General features: G+C 43.9%; 1 protein-coding gene across 1 annotated transcript in view; it reads left to right on the forward strand.

Annotated features, from left to right (window-relative positions):
- CACNA1B (calcium voltage-gated channel subunit alpha1 B) overlaps positions 1-22,585 on the forward strand; it is a 458,332-nt gene that overhangs the window by 365,385 nt on the left and 70,362 nt on the right. Inside the window, exons 29-35 of the mRNA XM_089772976.1 lie at positions 806-943; positions 2,709-2,910; positions 5,161-5,325; positions 7,236-7,346; positions 7,485-7,568; positions 13,707-13,712; positions 21,038-21,154. Of these exons, the coding sequence (XP_089629102.1) occupies positions 806-943; positions 2,709-2,910; positions 5,161-5,325; positions 7,236-7,346; positions 7,485-7,568; positions 13,707-13,712; positions 21,038-21,154 (823 nt within the window). The remainder of the gene's footprint in view (positions 1-805; positions 944-2,708; positions 2,911-5,160; positions 5,326-7,235; positions 7,347-7,484; positions 7,569-13,706; positions 13,713-21,037; positions 21,155-22,585) is intronic.

Raw genomic sequence — 22,585 nt, forward strand, 5'->3', positions numbered from 1 at the left:
TATTATGAGGCCAGATGTAAGCAGTATTTCTGGGGTTTGTGTCTCCTTTTTTTCATTGGCTGTGTGGTGAATTTGTGTTCAAGCAGATATTTAGAACCAAAAGGACATGCTGCACTAGATTGTAACAGTTTGTGATGGATCAGATTATTCCAAGCTTAAAATAATTGACAATGTCTTCTTAACGGTAAGTATTTTCTTAGGGCGTGTCCACACTACACTTAAATGGATGTAAGTTATGTTGCTCAGGGGTGTGAAAAATCTACACGGAGCCCCAGAGATGTAACTTACATCAGTTTAAAGCAGAATATGCCCCTTCCCTCCCGCTATGCTGGCAGGAGATGCTCTCCTGTCAACATCGCTTCTGCCTCTCATTGAGGTGGAGTAATTATGTTGACAGGCGAGCGCTCTCCCATTGGCATAGCGCATCTTCACCAGAGGGGCTAACGCGAGGCCACTGCATCAATGTAGTGGCAAAGACAAGCTTTTATTTATTTTCCCCTGTGATTGGCAGACCTAGGGACAGGGTCCTACCCTCCCGTGCCCAGCACTGTGGAGTCACATCTCTGCTGTGTCTTGTGCAGAGATTAACATTGTCTGGCCCTTTTAATTTTGATTGAAGTTATATACAGTTTGGGGGCAGGAGCCTTTTTTTTGTTCTGTGTTTGTACAATGCCTGACAGAATGAGTCCAAGACTGGGATCCTACACGTTCCTGCACACTACAGATAATTACAGGAATCCCCATTCATCAGTTGCTGCCGAGCCTTGTCACCTCTCCTGTTTCAAACTTCTGCTTTTATTTTTAGGGGCCAGTATTTGGATTATGAAAAGAGTGAGGTGGAGGCACAGCCCAGGCAGTGGCAAAAATATGAGTTTCACTATGACAACGTGCTTTGGGCTCTGTTAACACTGTTCACTGTGTCCACAGGAGAAGGGTGGCCGACGTAAGTACATGGAGTTCGTCGGGTTCATTTGTCTCACTGAGATGTAACGCTCGCTCTTCCTAGCTGTCAGGAAGAGAGAAACAATCAATGACTTGTGCAAAGTAGAAGGGAAATTCATTATCAGACAGGCTTGTGGTTTTCCTCACGGAAATGTTAAATGAATCAGAGGTATTAGGCAAGACTGGAGTGTATTTTTCTGCACATTCCTATGAGCTTGCAAAGTGGTGTTTCCTGGGCACTTTTTGATACAGAATTGTCTGCTCTCTCCTGGCCTTCAGCTCTGCGCTGCTTTCTTTGGTGTGAAATAGATTAGGAGGTTCACAAAAGTTGCTGAGCTTCAGAATGGGGGAGAAGGAACATTGTGACCCATGCAGGAAGCATTCCTGACTGCTTAGCACAGAGCTGCCTTCACTATTAATCTTAGAACTTTATTTTGCTTGGCTTTTAATGGGAAATATACGTTAAAAATGCAAGCTAGAAGTCTTTTCATGTGGCAGACAACCCATGCCCTGCTTTCTAATCTACTATATATTTTGAGGGAATTTGTAAGTGAACAAGTCTGTCTGTCCCTCCATCTGTTTGGTCAAGAACTCCTCCTCAGTGGTAAGAGCTAGGACCACCACATTTGATATGCAGTTTCCTCTTATCATAACTGAAAGCAAGGTAAGAGTTTGGTTGTGCCAGGACAGTGGGATGTGCCTAGAATGTGATTGTTTTTCATAACGCAGAAAGGGTAGGAGCTGCTATCAGGGAAATTATATTTTGTCATGGCCACGGGGGGGCAGCAAGGGGACAGACATGGAACTGGGACTGCTATAATGTCATTGGGGAGCCAGGAGCAGGTAAGTTTCCTGCCTGCCACCTGGAGAAGTGAAGTCCCTGCTGCTGTAAACCCCGGGGAACTGCCCTCCACCCCACGCCATGGCTGCCAGCCCTGGGGAGCCACCCTCCACCCAGCATGGATCCTGCCAGACCCAGCCGCAGGGAGCCCTCACCCAGGCAGCGAGTTCCCCATTGCAGTCAGCCGTGGGGAGACACTGCCTGGGCAGCACAGTCCCCGCCACAGCCAGCTTCAGGGAGACAGCTCCTCCACCCCCACCCCCTCAGCCCTCTGCCCTGAGCCTGTCCTTACCCCGAACCTCACTCCAGCCCTCTCCCACACCAGCCCCCTACGCTGAGCCCTCCTCACCCCTAAACCCTCACGCCTGTGCCCCCACACATTCCCAGACCCCTTTCCTGAGCCCCTCCTTGCCGCTCAACATTGACTCCTGTATTCCTCACAGCCCCCTGCCATGAGCCCCCACCATCCCCAAGCCCTTGCACCCCCTCCCACCCTCAGTCCCTTGTCCTGAAGCACACAAACACTTGGTAAATCTTCTTGTAAAATAATGACCAACATAGTCTCAGGAGAGTCTGCACAAGAGGCTATTCACAGTTTAGTCACGTGGCCCTTTCACTGCCATTGTTTCATCCATATGAACACAGAGAAAGAGATTGAGACCCCAAAGTATCCTCTCCCTTTGCAATCACTGAAAATTAATCCTGGCAGATACGCTGACATAATACAGCCAAATGATCCCCTGTTCCAAAATGAAGGAAGAAGAAAGGATGCCCATTAATACACCCTTCCCATTTGCAAAGATGGCAATGAATTGAATCCCATGCATGTAAAGATCCTGAGGCCATGTAAACCTAGAGGCATCCTTAGTACTTTGTCCTGCACTTAATTTCATTGCTTTCCTTCTCTTTCTGCATTTGATTACAGTGTGTTGAAACATTCGGTGGATGCTACACATGAAGACCAGGGTCCCAGCCCTGGCTATCGAATGGAAATGTCCATCTTTTACGTGGTGTACTTTGTTGTCTTCCCCTTCTTCTTTGTGAATATCTTTGTGGCGTTAATTATCATCACCTTCCAGGAGCAAGGAGATAAAGTGATGTCAGAATGCAGCCTAGAAAAAAATGAGGTACCCAGGTGTTACGAATTCAGCAATCCCTTGTGCACTGAATCATGAGCTTTCGTGGGCAAAGTGAAACCAAGAGATATGTATAACAGCAGAAGTAGTACCTGTGGGTATGTCTACACTAGCCCCCTAGTTCAAACTAGGGAGGCTAGTGTAGGCATTCAAAGTTGCAAATGAAGTCCGGGATTTAAAGATCCCGCACTTGATTTGTATCTTTCCGCCCAGTCGCCATTTTTAAATCCCCTTAGTACGAACGAACTGCCTGCACTACACGTGGCAGTGAAACGTTAATTCGAACTAAGTCCTTAGTTCGATTTAACTGTTACTCCTCATGGAATGAGGTGTAACAGTTAATTCAAACTAACGACTTAGTTCGAATTAACGTTTGACTGCCGCGTGTAGCCACAGGCAGTCAGTTCAGACTAGTGGCATTTTAAACTGGCGCCCGGACGGGAACATGCAAATAAAGCATGGGATATTTAAATCCCAGGCTTCATTTGCAAGTTCTAATGCCTACACTAGCCTCCCTAGTTCGAACTAGGGGGCTAGTGTAGACATACCCTGTCAGTCTTCTCTAGCTCCAGTGATAGAGGCCAAGAATTGTTAGTTGTTGATACCTGGACATTATTTGCCTGGGATAGCACTAGCTTTAATCTGCTGTTAGTCTCTGTTTGACAGAAATGAATGAATCGGTCAGGAATAGTCAACAGGCAGATTTTAGGCCAAATCAGAACCACCAGACACTTTTGAACTGACCCTGAAATCTTTTTATTTACTTGTATCATCATTATTATTATTATTTTCTCCAGAATCTGGACCTTGACTTTACCTTGACCAAAAATTTGGACCTTGACAAAAAATAATTGACAAACCCTGACCCAATTGTAACTGTTCATAAATTAAATAAACCAAAAAATTCTTGTGTGTGGCACAGTAGTTACCTGCTTTCAATATGCCTGTATACAACAAACAGTCTTTCACTTTAATGGCCAAACCATTCAGCTGAAAACTTTTCAAAAAAGGGAAAGAAAGTGAAATGGGTAAGCCAAATTACACCAATAAACACAAGATTGACATTGGTTTCTTTTTTCTTCTGGGTGAAAACTCTGATGTTAAAGGAGTTTTATAAGATACCAAAGTGCATACTCACAATTTCCAAGGGATCTGCCTGTTTCCTCCTTAATGAAGATTCCCATGACGAGAGCTTGTTTGGCATTTGTTGATTAAACCAAAACTTCCTGCAGGAATATGTTCATTCTGACAAATATTTTTGTTTTGAAAAAACTTTGGAAAAGCATTTGAAAATATTGATTTCTCATCTGGGCTTTTTCAGAATGAAATATTTCATTTGTTCAGCTCAAATCTATATGAAATTTTAGTAAAGTATCAGTTAAAATAAATAAGATCAAAATCCAAATGTTTCAAAATTATTGAAATAATAGATTTCAACTATGAATTGTTGCAGGGGTTACAGTTAGAGAGTATTTTAAAGAGTTTGACCTGCCATCCTGATTTGGGATGGAATGTTCTCATGGGAGAGGGAAAATAATTTCCCACCCAGTTCTAACATGTAGGAAAAAAGCAAACCCTGTGGAAAAACCGAGCCATTCACATTCCACTGTGCAATCCAACAGTGCCTTCTGGAGCTGACTGAAAACATTACCTGGTTAGTTTATTATTAATAATTATAATAATGTATTATTCCCATTACATAATGCATATGAATTATTAGATGAATATTTTCCTTATTTGCATATATGTTATTGATGTTATTATTAATTCATTAATTTTGCTATTAATTTCACTTTTGGGGGAATGAGGGTGGGGGAGAAATATCATTTTTGCAAAGCACCCAGTTCCAGTTCCTAGAATTAAGTACCAGGATTGTACTGGCAGGTTGTCCTCAGTGGAGGACCCCTGGCTTTAGAATGATGTAATGGCTTAAAATCCATGGATCTATGGAACTTGCTTCCCCAGGTTGTCTGCCCAAGGAAGTGATTTTGCAGGCTGGTATATAAATTAACATAGTTTAATTTTTCAGAGAGTGTTTCGCAGCTGCTGGTGGTCCACGTGCCACGTGCTATATTTTGCTGTATTTTAGAGTTTTTCCGTGCCTAGGCACTATGTGATATACATACTCAGTCCAGTCTCCCCAAAATACCCCTCCCAAATATAACCTGCTTGATACGTGCTTGTTGACTATTGGATGACCCCAGCTTATTTTGATTTTTTTTCCCCATTCGTGTGACGTAGAGGGCCTGCATAGACTTCGCCATAAGTGCCAAACCACTGACCCGGTACATGCCTCAAAACAAGCAGTCGTTTCAGTACAAGATGTGGAAGTTCGTGGTGTCCCCTCCCTTTGAATATTTTATCATGGCCATGATTGCGCTCAACACTATTGTGCTGATGATGAAGGTTAGTGAGTTGCTGTCAGTCCTTCCCAACTTCATGTGGACTAGGAAATGTGGCATTTGCTATGTAGGTTGAACCTCTCTCACCTGGCACCATCGGGACCTGACCAGTGCTGAACCAGGGAATTTGGCAAACCATGGGAGGTCATTATTGTCTAGCAGCGTCGCCAACACTTCCACTGTTTGCCGGGCTCTTAGAAGACATTTAGGGGTAAATTAGAGCTAAATAACAGCACAGAACCTTGACAGCCAGGACCGGTGGCTGTAAACAAACTTTATGGGACAGCGGGAAACTTGGCCACACTCATGATCTCATGATAAGTGGACATCTGACCAACTAAAATCATGCCAGACTATAGCTGTTATCGGACCAGAGAGTGCCAGACTAGAGAGGTTCAACCTGTAGAAGCAACGTGCTTGAGATACTATGGTAAGATGAAAGTGACAAGAGCTAGCTTACTTCTGCTGCTGCTTAGTCACTGGTTTGGCCACAATGCTGTTAGCTGGGCGGTCCTTGCTGATTGCCTCGATGTGAACCATTGTAAGACTGAGCTCCCCAACTAGGATACAGAAGGCAGAAAGCACAGACTGCATCTGCTTGCACAACCTTATGCCTGGTTGCAGAGGAATTGGGACTCGGGTCTCTAATCAAGTCGTGTTCCCCACTGAATCCGTCACTCCTAATAAAGGGTCAGATTTACCTCTTGTTTACACTGGTTGAATCCAGGGCATCTCAAGTTAATAGTTACTTAGATTTGCACCAGATGGATCTTTGGGTCTGGCTGAACTCCACAAAGCACCGAAAAGGGGGAGGCAGATGTGTCTATATCGTGTGGACTGACCCCCCAACCCTGATCTCTGGCATAAGCTGGAGCTGCCTCAGATGAGCCCAGGAGCTGTTTCATTACTGGATATCACTGGGGTGCAGCAGCATCCAGGGCATACCCTGAATGCTGCTGCCATGCCTGCGGATGGGGGGAGGGGCAGGCTAAGAAGGCAGCTGGCCCAGGGCTCCAAGCCACCATTACTGTAGCAGCCAAAGCCCTGAGCCCTTTAAATCTCCTCTGGAGTGCCAGGCGGCGCACTCCAGGTGGCGCTGAAGGGCTGGCGGAGAGGCTAGCCTCAGCCACACCCCTTCTGCCTGAGGCCACACCCCTTCTGGAAGATCAGAGCCCAAAGGCCTGCAATTTTGTCCGCATCTCTGGTACTGCACCTTAGAGATCTCCAGCAATGAACTCTTAACCATTCCCCCAATGTACCTGCGGCTTGGGAGGAGGCCCTACACCAGAGGAAGATTTTCCAAAGCTAGAGGAAAATCCAAATTGTGCCTTTGGAATGGCACTAATGGTCCAAATCATAGACCAGCATCTGACTTTTACTGAAGGCAGAATCTGGCCCTATGGCCATGTCCACACTAAGAAATTATTTCAAAATTAGTAAATTCGACTTAATAACTGCCAATTTAACAAACTTGAACTAGCATGTCCACACTATTGGGAAGCCTCAAAATTAGTCCGAGGCAGGCTCCGTGAATGTGGACACACTGAGCCCCAGGAAGCACTGAGGACTAATTAATCTGAATTACTCTGGGGAGTAGTTATCTTAAACTAGCAGCACCGGAGCATCCACACTACTGCTATTTTGAATTAACTATTTTGGAATTAGCGTTACTACTGATGGAAAGCAGAAGTATAGATTTCAAATTAAGTAGCCCGTTATTTCGAAATAACAGGCTTGGTAGTATGGACATTCCGCTTATAAATTCAACTAAAGGGGGTTTATTTTGAAGTAAAGTCCTACTGTAGACCAGAGCTTAATCTATGAAGATTCCAACAATCTAGCAACTCAATTGTGGACATTGTTTCATCAGCTAAAAGCCTTCCCATAACAGTCTGTCTTCCCTCTCCATTGTAGTTCTACGATGCTCCAGAGACATATGAAGAAATGTTGAAATGCCTGAATATTGTGTTTACATCCATGTTTTCAATGGAATGTGTTTTGAAGATCATTGCCTTTGGAGTACTGGTATGTTGCTTTCTCAGTCACCCTCTGCTGCTTCCCCTTTGTACCAAACATTCATACTGCGAGACGAGGCAGTGATAAAAAACTTCCCCACATTTAATTTAGAGATTTTTTTCCCTATACTGTGTTTGTATTTCACAGAATTATTTCCGAGATGCCTGGAATGTCTTTGATTTCGTAACAGTATTGGGAAGTATTACTGATATTTTAGTAACAGAGATTGCGGTAAGTACAGTTTGCCAAATTCACTTTCTTAATCCACAAATCTGTGGCCTGTCGAGGCATTGCCTCTCCTTCCCATCAGCCTGTTTCCGGGAGTGCTCCCTGTGGCTCCTTATGAGACGGTGGGCTCTGGGGATCCATTCACAGGAGCTCTGTTCTTTCCCCAGGCTGAACAAACTGCCTGGCTAAAGACTCCCCTTCCAAGTGTTATGATGAGAACAACTGTGTTAATAGCTATTGTAGGAAATGCCATCTCTTTCTCGTTTAATGAAAGGATCCCCATTCTTGAGCCTTTTTTACATCTTCTTGGAAAAGTCCTATAGAATTTCATAGAGAAAAAACCCAAACCAAGTTATTACAATTGTTCCTCTTTAGTAGTATCCAGCACTGTGCTAGGAGCCTTGCAGAGGAAATAAAAACCACTGTTCTCTGTCCCTTCAAGCTTTCAATCTGCATTTTATGTTAGACACAAAGTGATGGTGACAAACCAGGAAGGAGCAGATGGTGCGAATGAGAACAGCAGCATCGTCTGCAGCCATTGTTTAGCCCTGTTGGGGGTCATTGTAAAAGATTTCAGTAGAAATTAGTATTAGAAGAGTTTAATAGAGAATGGGGGCTTGTCTTCACTATGCTATGGCTCGACACTGCAGCAATCGATCCACCGGCGGTCGATTTATCACTTCTGCTTAGACGCGATGAATCAATCTCCATGTTCTCTCCTGTCGACTCTGGTCCTCCACCAGGATGCAAAGAGTGCCAGAGTCAACAGGAGAGCAACCTGTGCTGACCTTACTGCACAGAAGATACCATGGTAAGTATGTCGACTTCAGCGATTAGCATAGCTGAGGTTGCATAGGTTAGATCAGTGTGGGAAAGGGGAGAGGTTAGTGTAGACAAGTCCTGAGGTCATTTCTGTAGAACTTACACCTGAGCTGTAAAACATAACAGAATTGCATCACTGCTGAGGAATTTTGTAGGATCCTTTAAAAATTCCAGACTTTCTATTAAATTCTATAGGAGATTTTCACAAGAACAAAGTGACCGTGTACCAAGTACCTGGTTGTAAACCATTTATGACCTGTTATTATCATAGCTACTTGTCTGCATCACATTGTGATGTTGTTTTAGTTATGAGTATTGAAAACATACTATCCTTTTCCCTTGGACATCTCTTAGGGCTTATCTGTAGCAAGTTGTAACATGGCAAGCCAGGGTGTGGCCCTAGAGCACACTTGCTTGTGTACCATTCCTTCGGGACACTCACCAGGTGGCCTGGTGACTCCTTGTAGTATATCAAACCGCACTCTGAGGCTTTCAGTGCTCTGGGGCAGTCTCCACTCAGGATGTTACTTCGTGTGAAAGTGAGGCACTGTATCTTCACACCCTGGCTTGCCACGTGGAACCAGCCCTGGAGACTTTACTCTAAGAAGTCCTGTCCCTTGGACGCATTTATAGAATTAAGCCGTTTGTGCTTTGGTCACAGCTCAGTATTGAATGGTCCAAGGCTGCAGTATCCCAGGGACAGTGTATCCCTTGTGCTGAACCTTGGGGGCAGCTGTGCAGTCACACAGCCAGCTGGTGTGGGGGCTGGGATTTGTTTGGGGAAGAGTCATTAGTGTTGGTCTTCTTACCTTTCCCTCCCATGATTCTGGGGTATTTTGCACTCCAGCCATTGCGAGGACAGTGTGCTCTGTGTGGTCAGGAGAGAGCAGAGAGAATGACTTTGCCTGGCTCTGCAGAAAAGGTTCGGAGGGGTGGCGAGGGACGAAGCTCCATGCTCCCGTCTTTTTTCTCCTGCCTTGCCACGGAGAGGCCAGCATAGACTGACCAGCAGCAGGCAATGGGATGGAGCCTCCTAGAGTCAAGACTCACGACACACGTGAGCACACATGCATGCGGCCTTCCACGCACATAGTACGTTTCACGCTCAGATTGTAACAGATTTTCCTAGCGTGCGTCTATGTGAACGTTTAGTGCACGGCAAGCTGAGTTGTGGATCTGCTCCACACTAGCCTGCCACAGACTGTCTGCTGGGACCCTGCTGACGATTCATTCGTGCGCTTTGATCTAGTTCTCTTTGCAGTGGGAGGAGAGAAATACACAATAACAAACTGCTCCTGCACGTCAGCAGGGCCCATGCTGACTGTCAAGGGCTGGCGAGTGCAAGCAGATGTCCATGTAGACAGGCCCTTAGTAATTCTGAAAATACTATGTGCTAGGACTGACCAGTGATTTCATGTGCGTGTTTCCATTGCTCTTTTATTGGACTGCAATTTCTTCAAGCTCACTCATCAAGTATGGAGGGCAAAATACTCTGATGGTTTCAAGGTTGGTGTGACAGGAGAAGATGATCATGTTCAAAAGAGCCAAACTTCCAGGCACCGGTAACACTTTTCAGGGGTGCTCCCAAGTTGCATGTTAGGGGCTCCTGGTATAAGAGTTACAAAGGCTACATCTAGACTGCAGTGTTAAATTGGAAAAAGATACGCAATTTGCGGTATGCTAATGCACATCTTTTTCCGATTTACTTTCGAAAGAGGCTTTTCTGAACTTTGGCGCATCTACACGGTGACAAATTTCAGGGAAAAAAGTGCTCTTTCGACACATCCCTTATGCCTCATAGAATGAGGTTTACAGTGGTGGCAAAAGAGCACATCCGCTTTTTCGAAAAAATTTCGGAAAAGCAGATGCATTCCTTGGACGCGGCGTTGCTTTTCCAGCATGCCTCTGGTATCCCGGAAAAGCAATGCAGTCTAGACATAGCCTAAGTGTAAACACCTAGCTCTCCTCAAAGAGGGGTGGCTGAGTATTTCCAGTTATTGTGATTCTGCAACCTTCTTGGCTGTGAGTTTTGTTACAAAACTGTTCTTACAAACAAACTTTCCCCCAACATTTAACCTAAATGTGCCCTTTTCAGCACCAGCCCATTACTCCTTGTTCTGTATCCATTGACTAATGAACCTATTTTAATCCCTGTGGTCTTTTATTCATGCCTTTATAAGTAGTTGTATACACTTTCCTTGTCTCCCTTTTACTCTTTTCTCTCAACTGAATATAACCATTTGTCTCAGCCTTTCCTCACTGGGCTTCTCTCGTCTTTGTTGCTGCCCTCTGGACTCTGTCTAGTTAGTCTCCATCTATAGTAACACATTCCTTGTTATGGAACAGCTGTTGTGGCCTCTGGTGAAGAACCCTTTAAGCAAAGCACCTCTTTTTGTAACCTTCAAACAGGATCAGGGGGCAACTACTTCTCTGGCACCGCACAAAGCTGGCTGAAGAGATGTTAGAAAGGCGCTTAGCTCACATAAGGGGGACATTGACACACAGGTCTCGTGAAATCGTTGCTCAGTTACACTTTTTTAAGTGGTATTCCATAAATTACATCCAGAACAAGACTTGAAGAGCAATAAATAATAGTCGTTTTCAGTGTGTCCCTGACACGGAACGGCACTTTTACAGTCATCCTGCTGCATGTAAACAGGGGCTCGGCTGCACTGGTACTTTTCTTCCTCCTCTACGCCCAAAGAAGACCAAAATATCTAGGGTGGAATCCAAAAGGGAGAATTCAGCCCCTTTCTATGGTGCTTAGGCACAGGGGCAAGGCTGTCACACACACCAATATGGCCATTCTGGTCTTTCCTGGTACAGACATGGACAGCTGTAACTGAGAGCGGACCTGCCTGCATTACACTGAGGGCTGTTTTGGGCCCCAGCCCAAAATCTGAAGGGCATGTGGAGTCTGCCTTTCGATCTCTCCCCCATGGCTGCACAAGCTGCACTCAGTCTCCTGGAAAGGCATTACCGCAGATGGCTTTTCCTTTTCACTTACGAGCAAGCCGTGAAGTCAACGAGAGTTGGGGAAAGATCCTTGCTGATCTCAGCCTATGCAGCTTTTCCTCTTTAAACTTTAATGGGTCTGCAGCTCCTAAATCACTGAGGTGCTTTTGAAAATACCCAGTGAAAAATGTTGCGAGGAATAAGGTGTGTTGGGGAATTTAGCCCTGTATTAGTGAGAACACTGCCAGGCAGATGTCAATCACCCCAGCGAGAGCTGAAACAAATCATAAGAGGGGAGTGGACCACGTGATGCCTCATTAGAAAGTTGAAGAGCTTTCTTCAGGGGGTATCTCTTCGACTGGGTTTAATCTTTGCTCATGTGCAAACCTTTTCCTGCCCCTCAGCCTCTTGCAGGTAAGGGGACTTGAACTCACTTGACTTGAACCCACCATCCTGTGCTCTCCAGGTAAATACCCTATGCCACTCCAGAGCTGAGCCGAGACTCCCCCACCTCCCTACCTTTGGTGGATTCTGTATCCTATGTTGGCTGTCTGGTTGCAAGTGGCTAAGGGACTGAGACTGATTGCGGCTCAGGGTAGCTAATGCTTAACCTCACTTAGCCTCTATTCATGCATAGTCTGGAACATAGCCACCTTGCACCTCCTTCTAGGGTCAAGCTGTGCTGTTATACAAACTGCAGTAGCCAGAGAAAGGAAGGGGACTTTGTTCTCAGGTAATTTTCCAAAGATCCATGCCCAAAGTGTGTGATTTGCTTATGGGGGGGAAAGGCCCCTTTTGTTGGCAGCCTGGCCTTCCTGAGGGGAAGGTGCTCAGCGGGATGTAGATGGCAGTAGGGATATTTGTATGGCAACACTCACATGGGTGTGTTGCCCTAATGAGCTATCAGCATGAAGTTATGTGTGGTTTTTTTTACCTGGGCACCAAAAAGCCCATATGCCATCCTGGTGCGTTCTCGACTCAGCACAATTTCTGTTTAGGGGTTCCTACAATGGAAATGAATTTCTTCCTACTCTCCGTTGGGGGAGGACTCCTCTGTGGCACCAACCCTGCGATCGCTGAAAACTGTGGCTAGCGATGGGAAAGAGAGAGATCTGGCTTGCAGAGAGCTGCAAGGAATCCTGTTTCCTGCTTGGCCAACCTCCCTCAATTTCCCCACTGTAAACATTCTCCAAGCCAACTCAACCAACTATGGGCATGTCTGCACTAGGAAACTATTCTGAAATAACTAAAATAGATTTAATAACTCCTGAAATAACAAAATTGAAATAGTGTGTCCTCACTATGCGGAAGCCTCGAAATTAGTCGGAGGCAGACTCCGTTAACGTGGACCCGCCACCTCAACTTAGAGCCCAAGGAAACACTGGGAAGTAATTAGTTCGAATTACTCTGGGGAGTAGTTATTTTGGAATAGCGGCACTGGAGTGTCCACGCTACCTCTATTTCAAAATAACTTTTCAAAATTAGCATTATTCCCCAAGGAAAGCAAGAGTACAGATTTTGAAATAAGTGGCCCATTATTTCAAAATAATGAGCTTGGTAGTGTGGATGCTCTGCTTATTAATTCGACCTAAGTGGTTGGGGGGCTCGAAATAAAGCCCCAGTGTAGACCTCGTGTTAACCTACCTAGCCTTGCTGCATCAGCAGTTTCGTAGCACTAAAGAGTAAAGATAAAAGGAAAAGAAATGTGTTGATAAATTGCTTTCTTTGGTTTCTTAGTCGTGTTATATGTGATTTACTTTGTGAATGCAGTAGATTTTTTTTTTATTTCCTTAGGCAAAAAATATACATATGTCAGTTTTTCCCTGGTTTAATAACCTAAATAAATGAGATGGAGTTAAAAAGACAGGTCAGTCCTTCTGAGTTTAGGAGGCCCGTAGGAGGTACAATGAGTATATATGAAACTGACATCTATTTCTCTGCCTGGAAATACAAAAAAATAAAATAAAAAGTGTTTGTGAACTGTCTCCTAATTTGCATTACAAGATGAAATGCAAATAACTGCTGCACTGTCTGTGTTACCTTTAGGGTTTCAAAATCGGTTTTGATTTGAAACATTTTTTTAATTTATATAATTACCATAAAAGCAGGGGAAACCTCCAAACCCAACAATTTTTTTCCAGTGAAATTTTCAGAGCTTTTGTTTCTTGCTCGTCCTGATTACTCATTTTCTCTTTTGTTTTCTGTTTTTGTTCTTTATTTTCCTTACCTACCTGCTGAATCACGCCATCCAATCAACATACAATGCGAAAACCATGTCTCCGTCTGTATGTTGTGCGCCTGCTGCTCAAAAAATAATTTGTAAATAATCTTGCAAATATTCATCCATGAAAACATCACATATAGGACACGGTTGGTTTCATTGAATTTAAACACTTATTTAATTCTCTGCTTTTATTTTCTGTTGGTTTAATATTATTTTTTAAATTTCATTTTAATGAGATTACCGATTGCACTAGTGGGAAGTCTCACTGTACGTTTGCAGCATGCCTCATCATTGGCTCCTCTTGTGCATCTTCTTCCCATTGGCTAATTGGTGATATGAGGCAAATAAAGTCACCAATAGCTTGTTTTCTGCTGTTTGTTGTTTCACTTGATAACAATAAAGGGGAAACTGACATTTGCTTTATTTTCATGAAGGGCTGACTTAGAGGTGGAGGGATAGCTCTTTTCACATGACCTCTAGAGTAGGGAAGTTTCTTTGGCTTGAGCAATCTTTATTTTGTAGGTGATAGAATCAACTTTAAGCATCTAAGCAACCACTATTTTATACTGAGATTGGTTGGGTTTTATGACAAAAGAAGTGGTCCATTTAAAAGGACAATGCCAGGTGTTTTAAACCCATAGTTTAACTCTGATTGAAAAACAAAGATTTTTAGTGAAGCATAAAGAGATTAGTGAAAACATTAACTCTGGCTTTGAATGTCCACGGGAAAGCCAATATAGTACTATTTTGCCCCCCTATGAGATCTAAAAGGAAACAGTGACTAGCAACAAAAAGGTTGAAAGAAGGTAGGTATCCAAATCCCATTAAAATTCAATCAACGTTAGATGCCTAACTCCCATTGGCTCATAGGAAATCCGAACATAGACTGTTTTCTTTGCCCAGGATGAGTAAATACAAAAAGCAACAAGCCGTATAGATTGTGACAAATATGTTAAAACTATTTCATTTTTAATAACCCCAAGTGGCATTAATAACACAAAGACATGGGTTTATTAAAAATACATTTATTTTATCTGGCAGCATCCCTTTAAGCTACGTTAGTTTTCCATCTGGAATTTCTGTCGCACAGTTGCTGTTTTATCCAGAGATTATAAAAGCTTTCGCCTCCATGACAGACTGCAGACACACACATTCCATAACATTTCATGCAGGATCATGGGGGAAGTTGTCTTTTGGGAAACAACAGAGAAGCAAAAGCAATGTAAAGTGCAAGTTATGCCTTTCTAGAATTTTCAGGGTGAAATCTGAAAGGAAAGTTCTTTATAGTACCGGAATGATGACAGCAGAGATGGCCATAACTATGCTATCCAGTTTGTGTGTGCAAATGCAGTTCACACATGTACAACAAAGCGAGTACGTCTGATAAAACTTAATCACCCACATTGGAAAATGTGGGCCTTGGTACTGGTGGGCTACGTCTACATTGGCCCCTTTTCCGGAAGGGGCATGGTAATTTTTGAAATCGCAATAGGGAAATGCGCGGGGGATTTAAATATCCCCCGCGGCATTTAAATAAAAATGTCCGCCGCTTTTTTCCGGCTTTTAGAAAAGCCGGAAAAGAGCATCTACACTGGCCCCGATCCTCCGGAAAAAGCGCCCTTTTCCGGAGGATCTTATTCCTACTTTGAAGTAGGAAGTAGGAATAAGATCCTCCGGAAAAGGGCGCTTTTTCCAGAGGATCGGGGCCAGTGTAGACGCTCTTTTCCGGCTTTTCTAAAAGCCGGAAAAAAGCGGCGGACATTTTTATTTAAATGCCGCGGGGGATATTTAAATCCCCCGCGCATTTCCCTATTGCGATTTCAAAAATTACCATGCCCCTTCCGGAAAAGGGGCCAATGTAGACGAGCCCGTGCAGATTAATGGTTTAGATCCTGATCCTCCAGGGGCTGAATTTCACATGCTTGAGAAATCCCCTTGACTTCAGTTTCCCGGGCTAGGGTCAAAGGAAACAACATGACAGAGTCTCGGCAGCGCACACAGATAGGGTGAAATCCTGGCCCTGTTGATTTCAGGGAGAGTTCTTCAATGAAGACAAGACTTCGCCCAGGGTATGATCATTCCCCCTTAATATGAATAGAGTCACATGCATCTGGGGAGACCATTCTGGTCACATTCATCTGGGGGAGACGGTGTGTGTCTGCACACTTCAGATTCTTTGACCACGTGAGCAGCTTCTTGCTTGTTGTTTCTTAGCGGCATAGTTGAAATGTTAGTTCCCAACTGTCATCCCTCCAGTGCAATGAAGTCTCCCCAAGATAGCCCTGAGACAGCACTGAAGATTCAAAGGCTGACCTCTGTCCTCAAGGCCAAATAGCTGCCTCATCCGGCACATGACTTTGGAAGAACCTGTCATTTGAAGGAAGACAGTTAGCATGTCTGCAATGAAGAGGCAGCAGCATGGGCTGTGCAAGCCCGTCTGGAATTCTGGCAATGTACTCCCGCTGCTGGTCCATGCCACTGCTATATTTATCTGTGCTAGGTAGGCTGAAGCCACGTCCCTAACTGCAGAGTAGACATGGAACCATAGAACTGGAAGGGATCTTGACAGGTTGTCAAGGCCAATCCCGTGCCCTAATGGCAGGACCAAGCATCATAGAATCATAGAGCTGGAAGAGACCTCACAAAGTCATCAAGTCCAGCACCCTGGAAGGACCAATCCCAACTAAATCAACCCCGCCAGGGCTTTGTCAAGCCGAGACTTAAAAACCTCTAGGGATGGAGATTCTACCACCTCCCTAGGTAACCCATTCTAGCACTTCACCACCCTCCTAGGGAAATAGTTTTTCCTAATATCCAACTTAGACCTCCCCCACTGTAACTTAAGACCATTGTTCCTTGTTCTGCTATCTCTCACTTCTGTGAACAGCCTCTCTCCATCCTCTTTGGAACCTCCCTTTAGTTCATCTAGTTCATCCCTGACAGATAAATGTCTAACCTGCTATTAAATCTCTCCTATGATGGAGATTCCACATCCTCCCTAGGCAATTTATTCCAGTGTTTAACCTCCTTGACAGGAAGTTTTTCCTAATGTCCAACCTAAACCTCCCTTGCTGCAATTTAAGCCCATGGCTTCTTGTCCTGTCATCAGAGGCCAAGGAGAATAATTTTTCTCCCTCCTCCAGGTAACTCCCTTTTAGGTACTTGAAAGCTGCTATCATGTCCACTCTCAGTCTTCTCTTTTCCAAACTAAACAAGCCCAGTTCTTTCAATCTTCCCTCATAGGTCGTGTTTTCTAGATCTTTCATCATTTTTGTTGCTCTTCTCTGGACTTTTTCCAATTTGTCCACATTTTCCCTGAAATGTGGCTCTCAGACTAGGCACAATACTCCAACGGAAGCCTAATCAGAAGAGTGGAAAAATCACTTCTCATATCTTGCTCACAACACTCCTGCTAATACATTCCAAAATGGTGTTTGCTTTTTTTTTCAACAGTGTCACACTGTTGACTCACATTTAGTTTGTTGTCCACTATGACCCCTAGATCTCTTTTTGAAGTATTCCTTCCTAGACAATCATTTCCCATTTTGTAAGTATGAAATTGATTGCTCCTTCCTAAGTGGAGCACTTTGCATTTGGCCTTATTGAATTTCATCCTATTTACCTCAGACTGTTTCTACAGTTTGTTCAGATCATTTTGAATGACAGTCCTATCCTCCAAAGCCCTGGCAACCCTTCCCAGCTTGGTATCATCTGCAAACTCTATATGTGCACTCTCAATGCCATTATACAAATCATTAATGAAAATATCGAACAGAACTGGACCCAGAACTGATCCCTGCAGAAACCCACTCGTCATGCATTTCCAGCATTACTGTGAGTCATTGACTCTTTGGGAATGGTCATCCAACTAGTTATGCATCCAACTTATATTAGCTCCTCCTAGGTTGTTTTTCCCTAGTTTGTTAATGAGACGGTCATGCAAGACTGTATCAAATGCATTACTAAAGACTAGATATACCACATCTACCACTTCCCCCTTATCCGCAAGGTTTTGCTATCAAAGAAAGCTATTAGGTTCTCTTGACACGATTTGTTCTTTACAAATCCACACCCACTGTTACTTGTCACATATTCTAAAGCTACAGGCCATTTGTTTTCTGTTATATGTCTGCGAGAAATTCATGTTTGATGGTGTTGGCATAAGTTAGTTGAAAGAAAGAAAAGCAGGCGTATGAAGCACACCAGTGTAACTTTCGCAGATCTCATCATTCTGTGAGATGTAACTCACATCAATATGATAATCCATGAAGACAAATTCAGCTGTGGTAAAAGCAGTCACAAATCTCATTTCAGATAAAAGATTCTGAAATTAACTTAGCCAGTCATTTTGCTGACAATACACACAGCAGAATAAAATACAGATTGCTTTTGTGGATCTTTACTCCCTCTTCTGACATGGCCACCAGTTTAGCAGTCTGCAAATGAAGCTGAGATGAGGCTGTAGATGCAAAAGGAGCAGATTTGGTGAATAGCAGAATGACATATTTGTGGTCATTTTTCTACTTTTAAATACAGTAAATAACATATTATGGGAATGGGTAAAAGCTAAGACATTAAAATAATGTCATTCACCCTCGCCCGTGTTCAGCACCTGTGCAACAGAAAAAAGAGATAGCAAGAATGAAATAAATCATCCGCCAGAATGACATTCCTCTCTCACATATGGTTATTTGAAAGGAAAATCAATGCAAAAATAATGGAGCACAAGAAATACTGCAATGTGGAGTTTCTCCTTTAACTGCATGCAATTCTAATAACTTCTGAGGTCTTGAGGGACAGTTTTTCTGCACAGTGTATGGGAGGTGTGTGTGTGTGGGGGGGGTGTTAAACACATGAGATATATCCCTTCAATTCTCACAATTGCATGTGTAATGTTACCAAACAGGGAATAGCATGGAGAACTGTCCCTCAAAAGCTTTTGTAACTTGATAAAATAGGATTTTCCTGGGTTGCTAGTGTTCCCCCCTCTGGGCTATTCATTTGATTACACAGAGTGAAACACTGGCAGGAGTGTTTGAAAAACAGATGTTGAGCTTGGATCTGTAATAAAAAAAAAGAACATTGTTAGGCTCCTAACTCCCATGGAATTTCAATGAGAGTTGGGTGCCTAATTCTGTTTGAAGCTGGTCCTCAACCAGGTTCATGTTGTAGAGATCTTCTTCCTTTTTTACTTGCACGTCTCCCTCGCTAGCACTTCTTATTATCACACAGCTGTCCTGTGTTTTCCTGTAGAGGTGAAAAATGGAGTTCACAGCGACCATGCTGACCATGACTTAGATCAGACACATGTTAAGCATCGTATCAGCTGACTGTGATTATGAGGGAATTTTAACAGGAGTCTGGACAAGGCAAACTATTGTGGTTTTGCTACCAAGCACACGCTGTAAGAATTCTTCAGGGGAAAATGCTGGGGAAATGCACTTCTAATGTTTTATAAATTCAGGGCTGATCCTGTTTACACTTGCTGTATGTATACAGAACTGCTTATATGAGGAAGATTGTGTGTGTGCGGGGCCTGGCCCATATACCACACCATATCTATCTATTGTATCAATGGGAATTAAGGACCTGATTTCCCAAAGCCACGAACCTTGTGTCATCACTTGGGGCCTGATCCAACACCTGAGAAGGTGAAGTCTTACTATTGACTTCGTTGGGCTTTGAATCATAGACTCCTAGGGCTAGAAGAGACCTCAGGAGGTCATGGAGTGCAACCGCCTGCCCAAAGCAGGACCAGTCCCAGGCTCATACACCTGCACAAAGTCAGTAGGAAGTTGGCCCTGATTTATCCCCACTACTCAAATGGACCTTGACCACTCAAGTTCCTAGATCGGGGATTAGGTTGAAAACTAGATTACATCAGTGAAGTTCTGATACATTTACACTGCCGTAACCACAATGAAAATCTGACTCCCGGCCATAGATGGCCTTTAATGCTGAGCTGAGCTCTGATATGTATTGTATCAAGGGACAATAACCTTCCGAAAAGTATTGTTCTAAGAAATCATCTTCGCAAAACAGGCGCTGATGATCCAAACATTAAACAGCCCAGGAGAATCCTTGCTTGTGTCTTGCCTGCCGTGGACTGCCTTCCGTGGTAGACTAGAAATCGCTTCCGTGTTGTCTGCTCTTTCATGGAACATACCTGTGCTTTTCTCTTTTCTCTTTATTTTAGGACTGGGTCTGACATACAATATATGCCTAACTCTGAGCTGCTTGCATTTTAAACCCAACCCAAGTGCATGTCTGAAACTGATTTCTTGAACCATTTGATGGTATTCGTGGAATGCAGCGGTCTTGGCCCAGTTTGCTCAGCTAGCATTTAAATAAATTAATAGATAAAACAGGCACCCCCAAACTCAGCATGAGCTATGCACACAGATTAACAAGAGCTGTCAATCCCTTTAATCTGAGCAGGTATCTTGTGGTAAAAGATGATGGGAGATGGGACTAGAGGAAGACTGTACTGATTCATCTTTACCTACAAGGCCTCCTTATGATTGGGTCACCCTCTCCATTGCTTAATACTAGGTGGAATTTTGTTTAGTTAGCCTAGTCAAATTAATTCCTGTGGTTAAATTTTAGCATTCACTGGAATTGGGATTAATGTAGGCAGGGGGGATTTTTTTTAATCTACTTAGATTCCCCCCTGCCCTCCTCTTTCAACCTTTGCATGTTTTCGTTTGGAAAGACCTCCTCCCCTTCTAGGTTAGCTCGTTAAATGACCTATTTTCTGTCCATAAAAGGGAAGGGAGAAGAATCAACTAAAATGATCAAATAAAAATCAAACCCCCTGGCATTTCTTTGATTTACCTTAAAAGTGATATTTGTGAATCATTAATAAGTCAGCAGGTGCCTAAGGGCAACCCCTGCTGTGGATCACTCTAAGATAATGATCAGATTCCAGCGTTGCAGGTCAGTCAGCAAGGTTCTTGTCCTATCACCTGTTGTGTAAATACTTCTAAAAGGAGGGTGCCTTAAAGTAGATTGGCTGATCTCTTCCTTTGTCGTGGAAGAGGCTAAAGCTACCCACTCTTATAGACCCTCTGGGCTTACATTGGATTCACTATAATAAAAATAAAATGAGCCAATCCAAGACTTCAAAACAATCCCGCTCACTAGCAAATAATAATCACCATCACTTTCCTTTCACGGGGAAAACCAGCTTTGCACAAAGAAAACAAGAATTGAAAGAAAAGTGCATAAGGGAAAATTTTTTTCCTTTTTATTATTTACCCAATAGCCGAGGGAGGGGCTTTTGTGGAGAGGGGTTTTCTCAGACTTACTGCATGTGGAGTGATCTGCACTGACGAATGTTTCTTTTGGAAGGTTTTCTGGTGGCCGATTTGCTGCTTAGATCGTGAAGCCGGTAATTTTAATTTCTTTTTTGCGGGCTGTGGTTTCTAGTCGCGTTAATTTCTGAAGGACACAAAACCTTTACTTTCCACAGGATAACTTCATCAACCTCAGCTTCCTGAGGCTCTTCAGGGCTGCCAGACTCATCAAACTTCTTCGCCAGGGCTACACCATCCGCATTCTGCTCTGGACATTTGTACAATCTTTTAAGGTGAGTAGCCCTCACGGTTGAAAGCAGAAGGGGATCAGCTAATGCCTTGCACTTCGGTAGCATCTTCCAGGTGAGGACATCAAATACTAAAGAATTAAGCTTTTCAGCATCCCTAGAAGACAGTTCTCTGATAACCTGTCTGTCAGGCATGTAATTAACTTGATGAAGGTTCTCCTTGGTCTGATTTTCAGAAGCATTCAGTGCCCCTAACATTCATTGACATCAGTGGAACCTGCTGGTACTCCACACTTTGGAAAATCAGCTCCAAAAGAGAACAAATTGCAGACACAGAAATAGGGCACCGGAGGGCAACGTTCCATGCTCCTCCTCTGTCTGCTGCAAAACCTCTTCTAGAATTTATATGGGGTGAAAACAGCAGAGTTCACAGAAGTCGAGGTGGGCTTTCCACAACCTATGGAATGTAGAGAATGAATGGTGTTTGGTTTGATTTTAATTCTGTAGAAGGGATCTAATTAAATTCTGTAGACTAAGAAGGGTATCATTTTCTCCTAATTCAGTCGGGGTGTTATAGTGCGATCACCAGACTATCTGCAAAAATAATATTTAGCATATACTATTATTTGCTGTTTTTACTATGGTAAAGGACCCAACCTCATGATGCTCAAACACATAAGCAAAAGTTGGTCTCTTCCCCAAGAATCTCAAAGTGCTTTATGACTGAAGAAAGGGGTCATGATCCGCTTTTCTACAGTTGAGAAAGTGAGGAACAGGGAGCTCATACCAGACCTTATCCATTAGCTCACGTACATCGGCATCCCCCCCCCCCCCGACTTCGATTCCTCCACTGAGTTACAGTAAGCTGTTCTGTGTGCCTATGTATCATATGTCAGGCTTTCTACTGTGTATAGAGTTCCCTCTAGCTTGAGGTCTTGCAGCTGCTGTTAGACTGTTGGATGGAAGCGCGTGCAGCAGAGGCTTCCCTGAGAACAATGGGGCAATTTTATTTTGTCTAGGGCCTTCAATAAAAGCTGCTCCCTGCAGCTGCCTTTCAGAGTTAATCCACAGATACTTGCAAAGGGAAAGAAAACTCAAGAGAGAGCAGGTGTGTAATGGGGTCAGGATGTGATGTGGAGTCAGTGAAGCAAGAGGTTCCAGATAGAAGAAATTTCCTCCAAGAACAAGAGAGGCGAAGGGGCGTGCTCCAGGGAGTTGCTAGATGGCTGGGGGGAGTGGGGAAGGAGTGTGGAGAGGAACGGAGAGTGAGAGAGGGGCTGTGGGAGGTGCTGGAGCTGGAGGAGGATGGAGAAGGTGGAGGATGGAGAAGTTACGTAACATTGTGCACGTGAGAAGGAAGGCAGTAGAATGCTGTGCGGGCAGCGGGGCCCACAGCTCCTGTGCGCCCTGGGGCAGGCTCCATGCTCCCTGGAAAGGGTGGGGACTCGGGCAGAAGTGGGGGCTGGGATAGCCAGC

This window comes from Pelodiscus sinensis, chromosome 23 (genome assembly GCF_052426305.1).
Source record: "Pelodiscus sinensis isolate ZL-2025 chromosome 23, ASM5242630v1, whole genome shotgun sequence".
NCBI lineage: Eukaryota > Metazoa > Chordata > Testudines > Trionychidae > Pelodiscus > Pelodiscus sinensis.